Source organism: Furipterus horrens, unplaced genomic scaffold (genome assembly GCF_987537825.1).
Source record: "Furipterus horrens unplaced genomic scaffold, mFurHor1.1.pri manual_scaffold_10, whole genome shotgun sequence".
NCBI classification, from domain to species: Eukaryota; Metazoa; Chordata; class Mammalia; order Chiroptera; family Furipteridae; genus Furipterus; species Furipterus horrens.
This window is the reverse complement of record NW_028327180.1, coordinates 81,472,632-81,485,063: the sequence shown is the minus strand read 5'-3', so window position 1 is coordinate 81,485,063 and position 12,432 is coordinate 81,472,632. Positions and strand designations below refer to the sequence as shown.

Below are 12,432 nucleotides of genomic sequence, written 5' to 3'. Positions count from 1 at the left end.
GGAGAGTTGGTTCTAATGGTAAGACGTGGTTGATGCTTTTATGAACATTGGTGTGTATGTATCTATTCATGTCCCTGCTTTCAGTTTAATCTGTATTCAGCCTTTTGAGACACCGGTAAACTGTTTTCCACAGAGGTGCACCATTTTACATTCCCACCAGCAACCCACAAAGGTTCCAGTTTCTCCACATTCTCACCAACATTTGTTATTTTCCACTTCTGTTTTGTTTTGTTTTTATAGTAGCCACCCTAATGGGTGTGAAGTGGTATCTCATTGACATCTAAGCATCCTTTTATTTATTGGGTTTTATTTATTTATTTTTAGAGAGAAAGGAAGAGAGGAAGAAAGAGAGGGAGAGAAACATCAGTGTGTGAGAGGAACGTCCATCGGTTGCCTCTCACACACCCCAAACAGGGGACCTGGCCCACAACTCAGTCATGTGCCCTGATGGGGAATCAAATGGGCGACCTTTCAGTTCACAGGCTGGCACTCAATCCACTGAGCCACACCAGCCAGGGCAACATCTAAGTATTCTCAAACACTTCCTGACCTGGGAGCTCAAAAGAGCACCAGGAAGGTATTGCAGATCATCTGTAGTTGTTAGAAAGTTCTTATTAGCCATGTCTACATCCTGCATTCCCCTAGCAGTGATTGTCAACGTTGGTTGCACATCAGAATCAACTAGGAACAATTCCAATATTTCAGCTACAGCCCAGGCTAATTAAATCAGCATCTTTGAGGGTGGGGCCCTAACATTAGCATTTCTAAGGGTCACTTCAATATGCAGCCAAAGTTGAGAACCAACTCAACTCAAAACCTTCTCCCTCATCCCACTTGAGCTGTTATGTTGGGCAACAAAATAAATGTGGTTTTAGGGCAGTGAAATGAGTTCCTACGTTTATTGATTGGCTGCTGTCTTTTCAATGGATTTCACAGAGTCTGAGGCCATTTTGGCCAGGTCAGTGCTTCAAGAACAATCTTCAAGCCATGACCCGTTCCCAAGACAACCCACCTGTACAGAGCAGCTTCTGCATGGGCTGGGATGGGGTCCTGAAAACAGGGTGGCCTTTGTATTCACACAGACCCTGATTCAAGTTACCACCATTCATCCATCCAACGCCATCTTTCCTTCATCCAGTAAGTGTGAATGACACATTGGAATTGACTTTCTCAATGGATGAAACCTATGAAGTCCCTGCCTCATGGAGCTTACTAGGTAGGTAGGTGCACAGAACAGGAATCAACCACATACCTTTCCTCTGAGCCTCCTCCCTGCTATGTGAGACTCCATTAAGATATCATGTAAAGCGACAGCTGCACACGGTTGCATATATTAGGTGCACAATAAATGTGTGTTGTGACCGCAGATGGTGAAGCTACCATCCTGAAGATGAAGGAGGGAAAGATGACTTTTCTTGCCCGTGTCTCTGGGCTTCCTTCAATTCTTTGCGTGTGTGTGTCCGTCTGTCTCTCTTCCAGTTCCAAGGAGGGTTTCAGGTCAGTGGAGAAGGTCGCGCTGCTCACGTTTCTCTCAGCGGTGATCCTGATGGCAATCTTGGGGAACCTTCTGGTGATGGTGGCTGTGTGCCGAGACCGGCAGCTCAGGTGAGTAGCATGAGGAACCCTGGGTGGTGTTCTGGCCTCTCCCTAGAGAGTTGGGGTCTGAACTTCTAATTTCTGTTATAATTTGTCATTATGAAAGGGGAAAAAAAATCCATGGAAACAATGTTTGGAAATAGAGCAAGGACAAAGGATCATACATGATCCCCCAACTCTGACATGACCACTATAAACGCTTAAGTGCGTTTCCATTCCTCCCTTTTTTCCTATGTTTAACATGACTGGGTTTTTAGAAGTTGTGATCACTATAGGTACATTTGTGGAGAACACAGCTGATCTAACCTCCTCACTCAGAGAACGAGTGGCCGATTAGCAACCGATCTAGGATTTAAACCTGGGTCTTTGGCTCTCCCCATTTCATCGGTCTGAAACCTCCCTGCAATGAATATCACCTGGAGACCTTTTAAAAACTGCTACTGTGTAGTATAAGTGTGTCCCATGCAATATTTGGGACACACTTATACTAAATAATTATTCACTGTTAATCTGAAATTTAAATTTAACTGGGTGTCCTGTGCTTTATCTGGCAGTCCTGGGGTGGGGCTGCAGGGGTGGTTGGGTGTGTTAATCACCCTGAATCGCCAAACTAATCGATCTGGGATGAGACCTGGGCACCAATATTTATGAAAAGTCACTGGGTGATTCTAGAGTGCAGCCTGGATGGAGAGCCACCAGGCCATGAAAGGGGATAGAAGACATAGTACTGCCATATCTGTTGCCTTCCTCTCTAAGCAAGGCATGTGTTAATCCGGGATGGCGCAACAGAGAATAAAAGCACACTTCTGATCAGTGTCACAAACGTGGGGCACATGGTGGTCAGTCCAAGAAACCGTTTGTGAGGGGAACACCTTAGAAGGTTCCCTGAGAATGGCCAAACTGAGGCCTGCAAGACTGGCAGGGGTAGTTAAGCCAATAGTAGGGAGAGAGAGCACCCTGTAAAAAGGCCCTTGGGAGTTGTTCCATACACAGGGGACTCAAATCAGGCCAGTGTGGCCGCAGGGGAGAGGAAGAGTGGGCTTTGGGTGTAAGAGGAGCGAGGAGTCTGGAGAATTTAGGAGTGGCTGGGCCATGCAGGGTCTTCCCAGTCGTGTTGCAGAAGGGGAAACTGAACCTCACAGGGTGTGCTGCATGTTTGACTTTCTTTTCCTTTCCCTCCCTCCCGTCTTTCCTTCTTTCTTTGCTTTCTGTTTCCCCTCTTTTCTCTCTTATTCCTTTCTCCCGAACTTCCTTCCTTTGTCCTTCCCCCTGCCCCGTCCTTGTATTTTTTCACTCACAGGAAAATAAAAACCAACTATTTCATTGTCTCCCTTGCCTTTGCGGATCTGCTGGTGTCCGTGCTGGTGATGCCATTTGGTGCCATTGAGCTGGTTCAGGACATCTGGGTCTATGGGGAGATGTTTTGCCTCATCCGCACATCTCTAGACGTCCTGCTCACAACAGCGTCCATTTTCCACTTGTGCTGCATTTCTCTGGACAGGTAAGGCTAGAGCAACGTGCAGAAGGGAGCTCTGGTCTGGAGACAGTGATCTGATGGCTATTGGAATGTGTCTTTTTTCCCTAATTCATTAGAAATGAATCTTAGAGATGTAAATCTTGTTGTTCACTTGTTAACTTTCCAGTCTGTGCTGACGGCACGCTCTGAGGCCTTGTGGACACAGAGGTTAGGAAGGCCTTGACCTTCACCTTGCCTGCAAGGAGCTTACAATGTAGGTAGCAATAGGTGCAAGCCATCAGGTTTACTGAAGATCCCTCAGTTGTATAGCAATGGCATGAATAAAGTTCCAAGGGGGCTCAGTGCCAAGAATTAATACATCTGCTCGGTAGGCAGCAGAGGAGGTTCTATGTATGAACATGACCTTCTCCTGAAAGTTTGCTGCATCATAAGTTTAGGTGTGTATTTTTGTATGTGCCTGTGACTGTGGAGACTCTTTTCCAGAAAGTTAAAGATGATAATAAAATTCCCCCAAACCAGGGCTAGCATTTCATTCTGTTGCATAATTTTGTTCTTTTTCTTCACATTGGGCTTCAGGAGGCCTAATGATTTTCATCTTTGCCTCATTTGACGTAGGCATTTTCGTTGTATCAGTGCTTTTCATTGACTAATTCCAGCTCATGTGTATCTAACAGTAAAGGGATGATGCAATTTAAAAGTCAGAGGGTTACCCAAACATATGCAGCCATAGCTGCAGCCATATCTTAGGGGTTAGTTCTCAAAAGAAAATGTGGTGTGCAAATTGCATTATCAGAATTATCTGGAACAATCTCTTACTGTCTCTTGAGAGTCCAGCAGACCAGTTTTTCCTCCAGTCTTGGAGTAGGTGACTGTTTCTTTCATTGAGGAACAGGAAAAGTAGTTGACTAAAATTAGAGATTGTGGTATATCTAAACTATGTGCCTTTCAACACTAAAATAAGAGAATTACTCACATTGGGAAAAGTCCTTAGGGACTGAATCCAGCTGGGGGAACAGCAGATCCATAGCCATCCCATGGGACAAGTGTTCATTGATTGGAATGGCAGGCACCACGGTCTAGGTTATACATAGTGTGCTCGCTCTCTCCTTCTCTCTCTCTCTCTCTCTCTCTCTCTCTCTCTCTCTCTCTCTCTCTTCTCCCTCTCCCTCTCCCTTTCCCTCTCTCTTTCTCTTTCCTCTCTCTGTCTTTCTCCCTCTGCCAGTAACTTACAGTTGAATATGCTTAAGTTAAATGCGTGTATAATGAGATTCTGTTGATAACTACAGATAATGACATTGATAAAATTGAACTGTTGGTTGACAGCGAGACCCATAATATGTCACAGTTTGAAATTTGTGTTTATTAACTTGTTTATAACAGTCTGATTTCAGTACATGAATGACTTTTTAAGACAGTCAGTATATACTGTATGAAAATTCACGTTAGAAAAAATAAAATGTAAGGAAGGAGAAAATAGAGCGACATTCTACAGGAGAGCCTGCATGTGATCATGGCTCAAATGGAACTTGGAGAAAGGAAGGGGAAGAAAATGAGCCAGATAGGGAGTGAAGAATGGAGGGAAGAGTAGAATATCTTCCCGATGTGGAGTTTACTCGGGGAAGCTCTGACAGAAGGACTAAAGGTTTCCCAAGTAGATTTGGCTTCAGAATTCCAGCATAGCCATCAAGTTCTTTTGAAACCTTGAAATTTTCCCTGAGTTGTCACAAAGCCATATGGGCTGGTCATTAAGAACCATCTGCTTTAGAAGTCAAGATATTTGGGTTCAAATCCCAGATCTGCTCATCTTTAGCTCTGAGATTGGTGATAAGTTTATCAAGTCTTTCTGATGATCAGTTTTCTCATCTCTAAAAATGGGGGTCGTCGTCGTCGGCAGCCGTCCGTCTCGAGAGACGATGGTGTAGCTTCTTAAGAGTCTATCTGCACCGCCGAGAATGGCTGTGCAGTCCAACTCGGGAGTGACATGGTATCTGTCTCCTCCCGTGTTGAATCGACATCTTGTGATGACGCTGGAGTGTCCTCTCCAGTGAAGCTGAAGCTACAGAGCCTGGGCAGGGTGATATGGAGGGTCTGCTGTTGCCCATGCAGCAGACCCCCCCTCTCTTCGCAGCTGAAGGATCCAAGGGAAAGACGGAGTCAATACAGCTTGGCTTCAGGTGCGCCGCAGGAGTTGCCGGTGTTGACTACAACGTCAAACCGCCTTAGGGACTCCGGCTCCGGATTTTCTGTCGGGGTTTACTCCCTTAGCCTTTCCCCTGAAGAGGTATGCCGCAAGGCAGTGGAGGTTTTTTGGAGTCAGAGTTTTCCTTCTCTGAAAAATGGGGGTAATGATATCTATTTTATAGGGTTGTCGTTTGGATTAAGTTAGCTAATCCATTCAAGGCATAACATTGGCCTAGCCAGCACAGCACTCAATGTTAGTAGATGTTCATTTCAGTTTCTCGTAACTATGAAACTCGTGATCTTTCTTACCAAACTTGGACCTTCTTCTCAGTGAGTAGCTCCAGCAGCTGTATCATTCAGGAACTGGGTAGTTATACTTAATGTGGTTTTTCTTTATCTCCTACATTTAAGTAATAAGTCCTATTGATTTTCCTTCCTAAACAGATCCTAGTCTATTTCTCCCCGTATCTATCACCCAAGTCCACACTAACACTATCTTTGGCAAAGCCACCGCAGCAACCTCCTGATTGATCTTCCACATCTATCTTATGCCCCTCCGGTACACTTGCCTCTCACAGGACCTCACAGGTGTCTTCTAAAAATGCCGCTGTGATCCTGTCGTCCCTTTGCTTAAAACCCTTCAATGACTGCTCATTGCGTTGGGGATCAAGACCAAACTCCTTGGCCTGCAGGGGTTTGTGCAGTTTGTTTCCTATGTCCCAGCTCACTTCACGCCCTTTGCCAGCCTTGCTTTCTAGGCTGCAGCTACGTTGGCCTTCTTCCTCCCTTCCCAGTGCTCTGTGCTCAGCTGTCTCAAGACCTCGGCCCCTCTCTCTGCCTGGAAAGGTCCTTTGCCCCCTCCTCTCCTGTGTGCCTTTTAGATCTTAGCTCAATCCTCTCTTGCTTGCAGGAGCCCTCTCTGACCCCATCAAACCCACTCTCCTCAGAGAACTTAGTACAATTATGATTAAAACCACAATTAATTTTTCTTAAATGTCTCTGCCTCCCCCAGTGGGAGAAAGGCACACGGATATGAATAAAGGCAAGGTCCCTGCACTCATGGAACTTAAGTTTTAGTGGGGGAGATTGACAATTAACCAGTAATTATATAAATACTAGCTTAAGTATTTGGTAAACACTGTGGAACAGCTAGAGTGTTCAGCGCATTCTCTTTTTGAACATTGCTGCCAGTAATTTCATTTTCTCCTTGGGTAGCAGACATCAAAAACTCCAATGCCATGAGTAAAGTGGAATCAGATGGTTCTGTTTTCCTCTGGGAGCCTAGGACACTTGCCAGTTGTCTCCCTGTCCCAAGAGTGTATTTTCATTGGACTGCAAAGTCCACTCTGGACATTACAGGGCAACACTTTAGCCTGGAAGAGTATGATTTTACTTATCATCTAGCTCTGTTTTTGCTGTGTCCCTCCCACAACAGGTGGGCTAGGCCAGGCTGGGGCAAAGCACAGAGTGTCTCAGCAAGGCGTAATGTCATCATTCATCACAGAACTCCTGCAAGATGTCTTGTCCTCCTCTCTAGAGCTGCCGTCAGTCTGTGGGGATGACTCATAAGGGGTAGTGCCTCCTGAACAAGAATGCACACTGTGATTCCAAATTCCACCCAGACAGCAGACCCTGAGGTCAAAGCAGACGTTATAAAGCAACATTTCCGCAATGATCATTCTCCATCCGTGGTGCTTCTGGGTGCTTTGAGACTTGAATCCTATTAATGAAAGCTATTGCCTCATTAAAAATAATTTCCACAGCATAATTAAAATTCATGCATTCTATAGCATGGGTCATGAGAGGTCAAAACGGCATTAAAGCATAAAGTACCATTGTTTATTTTAAAGCTAAGGGTCTATGGTGAATGCAACCAACCAAGGATCTGTAACAGAGTAGCTGTTTTAAAAGTGGAATATTCTAACGTAGCCATTAAAAATCATACAAAAATGCTATCGTATTGTCTTAGAAAGATATCCCTGGTGTGTTATGTGAGAAGGGGGAAAAAAAGCAAGTTTCAGACTTAAATGTTTAGAATAATTCCACTTCTGTAAAATAAATGTGTAGATGTTGTATCTGGGTATACATGAGTGATGGTTATATGGGGGGGAGCTGGGGTGGTGCTGGCTAGACTGGATAGTTAGTTGGATTGGGGTTGGAAACCTTCACTTTTACTAATTTCGGAAATCTATGTTTTAAGCTTCAATCTTCTCTTTGCTGGAAGTTAACACTTCTCAAATGCAAGAGTACCCACAGTGACCTGTTAGGGCAAGTGCTCCTGGGCCAGCACATTCCTCAGCTGACAGAGAACATTCTGACTTGAGTATTAGGAGGTCCCTCTGAAGTCAGAGTGCTGCTGGGAACGTGAAGGTCATTCTGACCAGCGCGTTCTCTCTGATTTCCCACAGAAAGCCCTAGATCCCCCCACCCCCCGCCCTAGGGAGCATTCACCATTTCCTATGAGCAGGTTCTTCCTCCTTGGACCTTCACACCCACCTCCATGACCTCCTGTTTTTTTAAGAACATAATACCTGAGCATTGTACAATATGCCATTATTTCACAAATAAAACATAAAAATGTCCCCAATTCTTTCTTACCACCTCCACAGCTGTGCACCCTAGAGGTAGCGACTGTAACTAGTAGCTTCCTCTAAATCCCATTTATTTTATGTGCAATAAGCGGACTCGTTATGTGAATATAGTTTTCTTACCCAAGAGGACTTATGTTTTAAATTAGCCTTTGAAGAGGGCTTTCCCTGTGTATTCCCCAATGAATTGCCTAACCGTAGTGTTCTTACCAACTTGTCTTTCAAATGCTACATTAGTAAGGTCATTTTTTTCAGCAGCATGTGACAGAAAATAAAGTGGTTCAATTAGCTCAAAAGTCTGGCTTCAGACATGGCTCTCTCAAGGATTTGAACAATGTCATCCAGTCTAGCTCTCCCCCTTTGTCTCAAGCAACATAAGTCTTAAACTATCCTTGACTCTGAGTCCACAGGAAGAGAAACCTAAATGCTCTTCATCATGGAAGAACTTTGGTTGGCTTTGCTGGAGTCAAACCCTCTTACATTGACCAATTATTGTGGTGTGGGGATGATGCATCTAGTTGCTAGGCAGAAATGAGGCACCCTGACTGTGGACTTTCCCACAACATATGGCCCTGGAGAATGGCAGTTCCTGCTGGAAAGAGTTGTTGGACAGATGAGAACAGGCATCAACTTCTCTTAGACTTGCCAAAGGACCTACAGGTATTCTTATGAAGCCTCCACAACAAGATAAAGATGTGTCACCCCCAAGTCTTGGTTACATGGGTTTGTACATCACTAGGCCCTTCCTCTGGCTTCATATGCCATACTCTTCGGTCTTAATCATTCTGGTCCTCTATCTCTGGTGCACTTTGTTCTTTATTACCCATTAAATGCAATTCCCTTTAAAAAATCTATTTCTCCTCATTACAGATGGCATGCCTTATAGCATTGCAAGACTTTGTCTTTGAAATATCCATCTGAATTGTTACCCTTCCTCTTGGCAGCCTAAGAACTTGATGTGTTTTAACTGCAAACATCCTCCAGTGGTTTATTCATCACAGATTTTCTTTGAAAACAGGTTGACTTGTAAAACATACAATTCTGACTCAAAGGCTGCATATTTCATCTCATGCTGGCATTAAGTGTCTCTGCATTTCTTAATGATGTCCCTGGAGCCCAGCACATTTTGTGTTAGTGAAAAGTGTGTCGTGATCCGGTGTCACACAATTACATCTGTTCTCCCAACAGGACTGAGATGCATTTCTGCAAGGAAAGTATGGTATGCGTTTCCCCTTCTCACCTACACCTTGAGGGTGGGTTCATGCTTTGTACACCACAGTGACATTTGTCGAGTTGAATTTCATGCCAGGGGAAATGAATCTTATTTTTATATTCATTTCATCGAATATTTTCTGAGTGCTTACTAATTGCCAGGAGCTGGGCAGAGCCCTGGCAGTGCAGTAGTGAATAATCAGAAAAACCTCTGAATCAAAGGGGTTTTAGTCTAGCGGGGAATACAAACAGTTAATAGGCAATTACAGTAAAATTGGGGGTCATTGAAATAGAATAAGGAAAAGTCAAAGGAGCTTTTGGAGCATGTGACGTCCAATGCAGGGGTCTTGGAAGAAGCAATACTGAAGCTGGAATCTGTTGGCAATGTAGACATCAGTAGGCGAGGTGTGGAGAATAATAGTTCCAGAAAACAGCATGTGTGAAGCCACAGAGGGTTTTTTTAGTGACATGTAATTGACTATAGACTAAATCCTGAGCTTGTCTTTCAGTGCTATTCCCAAGGTGCCAACAGTCTGTCTTTCTTATCTCAGATCCCAATGATAGTGATCTGCTATTATTTCCTGAGTGTGATGTGCTTCCTCATAACCCCGTGTTGCTTCCTGTGTCTTGAGTTTCTTTCTTTTTCCTGGTGAATGTACACCCTTCTTCAATACTCAGATAAGAGGTGTCACCTTCTCTACCCACTGGCCAGACTTCATTCCCAAAGGAGATTTGTTGTTTCTTCTTCTGAGCCTCCATAGAACATTAAGTATAAGCATAGCAGTTATCACTTATTTTAATAATTGGTATATTTGTCTGTATCGGCCTAGACTGTCAGCTCCTGGACAGTCAGCTTTTATTTCCTCTGTTCTTGTGTTCTTCTTAGAGGCCCACAGTAGCTGCTTCTTGCATGTTTAGACACGCAACTTATGGGACTTATGTTTGGTTGCTCTAATTTTGGTGTTAGTTTTTCTGCCCCTTTAGCAAATTAAGAATGAGGCCTGAGGTGCTAGAGCTAGACTGCCTGGATTCATTCCCAAGTTGACCAGTTAGTACTTGTATGATTTGGGGGGAAGTTACTTAAGTCTTCTGGGTTTTATCCAAAGCTCATCAGTAAAATTATGTTAATAATAGTATGTTCCATTTGGAGTTTGGGAAGGATCAATTACTGAGTGCATGCAATGAATATAAACCAGTGCATGGCACCTAGCAAACGTTCAGTAAGTGCAAGCCACAAGTATTATGCCATTATTTTTTTCCTTTCCAAATGCAAATTTCTAGTGGCTGTTATGGTGCCTTCCCAGACACTGGGCATTATGTTTTACTTCTTGCTACATAGTTGAGCGTCCTTCAAAGTGAGACCCTCAGCCTTCCAGTCCTGGGTGTCTCTCCTCTCTCCTCTGGAGAGCTCACCCATCCTCTGGCTTCACCTGCACCTCTGCTCCGATCTCTAATGCAGCCTTGTCCCATACAGGGCTCTGGGTTCCTCTGGGCTCTGTTGAACAGTCTGTTTAACATCTTGCCTTAAGTATCTTTCTATTTCCTCAAACCCAGGGTGCTCAAAGTGTGGAAATTTCCATCATAAATTAATATCCTTGCCTACTTTTTATATCAAAGATGCATATATGAGTCATTTAAATGTAATTCCTTGAGGTCAACTCTTACTTATCTGCATGACCAGATGGATGATTAATCATAGCTGCATTTTCATAAATAGCTTTCAAATCCTTCTTCTTCTTTTTCTTTCTTTCTTTTCTTTTTCTTTCTTTTTTTTTTTTTTGCCATCCTATTTCTGGATTATTGCAGTGGCTTCTTAGTTATTATCTGTCAAGTTCATCTTCAAATATGTCTTTTTTCCTATGTGTCCTCAGCTCACAAAGCTTATAGGACACTGCATATTCTCCTTCCTCTTCCTGGGTAGTGAAGCTTTTGTCTGGTCTGGCCCATGATGAGGGCATGGGCTTCAGCACATGTCGGCTTAAGTCTCAGTTCTGCCATATTCTGACTGTATGATGTTGGGCAAGTGGGTTAAAATCCCTGGGTCTGAGTATTCTCATATTGAAAATGTGGATGGTGACAGCTGCCTTGCAGAGTTGCTATAGAAATTAGATATGACATAGAACACACTTCCTGACACATAGTACCCTCAGTAAATGGGTGGTGTGTGCAGTAGGAATAGGAGTAGTTGTATCCCTAGGGAAGAAAGTGAACAAGCGCAATACAGTTAGAAAAATGCTGTATCGCAGATATATACACAGGCAGAGCTGGGGAACCAATTCAGATCTCTCCCTGAAGGAACTTTCCAGGGGATGTGACCATTGAGCCGAGTCTGGAAAGGACAATGGAAGAGTCCTCCAGTGTCTGCTGGCAGACTGCTCAATTCATATATGTCATAAAGTATATCTTGCTGACCTTTGTTAGCAAGATATACTTTATCTTGCTAAGTTAGCCCTGCCAAAATGTTTTCAGATGACATTTTTGGCAGAGCATCCTTTTTCCTTTCTAGCCAGCTGGTACTCCCCTTCTTGCAAGGTTTCTTATCATGGAGGTACAGAGGAATATTTAACAGAGAAGAACGTAGTGAACATTAAATCTGCAGATGGGATTGTGGTTCCTGCAAAGGTTCCATGTGATGTCCTCCAGATCTCTACAGAGAGGAATCTCTCCCTGTCGCCCTCCCCGTCATTTTTCCTTCCTGAAACCTGAAGTTCTCCCTCTTTTTTTGGCTACATTCTCAGCCCCACTTCCTGTCCCTGTCTCCTAGTGAATATCCCTGCAGGCAATGGGAGGGGTCTTCTTCATTGACCATCCAAATGACTGTTAGTTTGCCAAGCTTGTTGGAAACCAGAGGGAAAGGCCTTTAGTTTTTTTTGTTTTGTTTTGTTTTTTGTTTTTCCTGAAACTTCTGCTGTTTTTCTCTCTTCTCCGCCTCCTCAAAGAACTAAAATGTAACAGAACCAAAGCAGAGAGATCAATCCCTTTCCCAGAGGTCTGCTACAGTGTTTGGCTGAATCACCCCCTGGAAGGAGGACTGGTACCCAGCAGGTGAACCCCACAACTACCCCAGGCTATATATCACCTGTTTACCCGTAGTGTGCTTCTCTATTACCACATAACATCTACCCCCAAACTTGGTGACTTAAACCATAATGTATTATTATTAGATCTCACAATTCTGTGCCTCAGGAATTTGGGCTTGGCTGAAGTCACTTGATAGTATTTAGCTGGAGACTGGCCTAGCCTGGAATGGCCAAGGCAGTTCATCAGACACATGGGACCTTGGTAGTGTCATCTGAAGGCTGGGCTCCGCTGGACCCCTCTCCCTGAGGTCCCAGATCTCCGTACATGATCTCACATTTCCCACGTTAGATATTTTTA

The 12,432-nt window shown here is 43.9% G+C and overlaps 1 protein-coding gene across 1 annotated transcript in view; it reads left to right on the top strand.

Moving 5' to 3' along the window:
* The window catches only part of HTR4 (5-hydroxytryptamine receptor 4), a 137,863-nt gene that overhangs the window by 69,760 nt on the left and 55,671 nt on the right, over positions 1–12,432 (top strand). The window contains exons 3-4 of the mRNA XM_090288361.1: positions 1,480–1,605; positions 2,897–3,097. Coding sequence (XP_090144487.1) covers positions 1,480–1,605; positions 2,897–3,097 — 327 coding nt within the window. The remainder of the gene's footprint in view (positions 1–1,479; positions 1,606–2,896; positions 3,098–12,432) is intronic.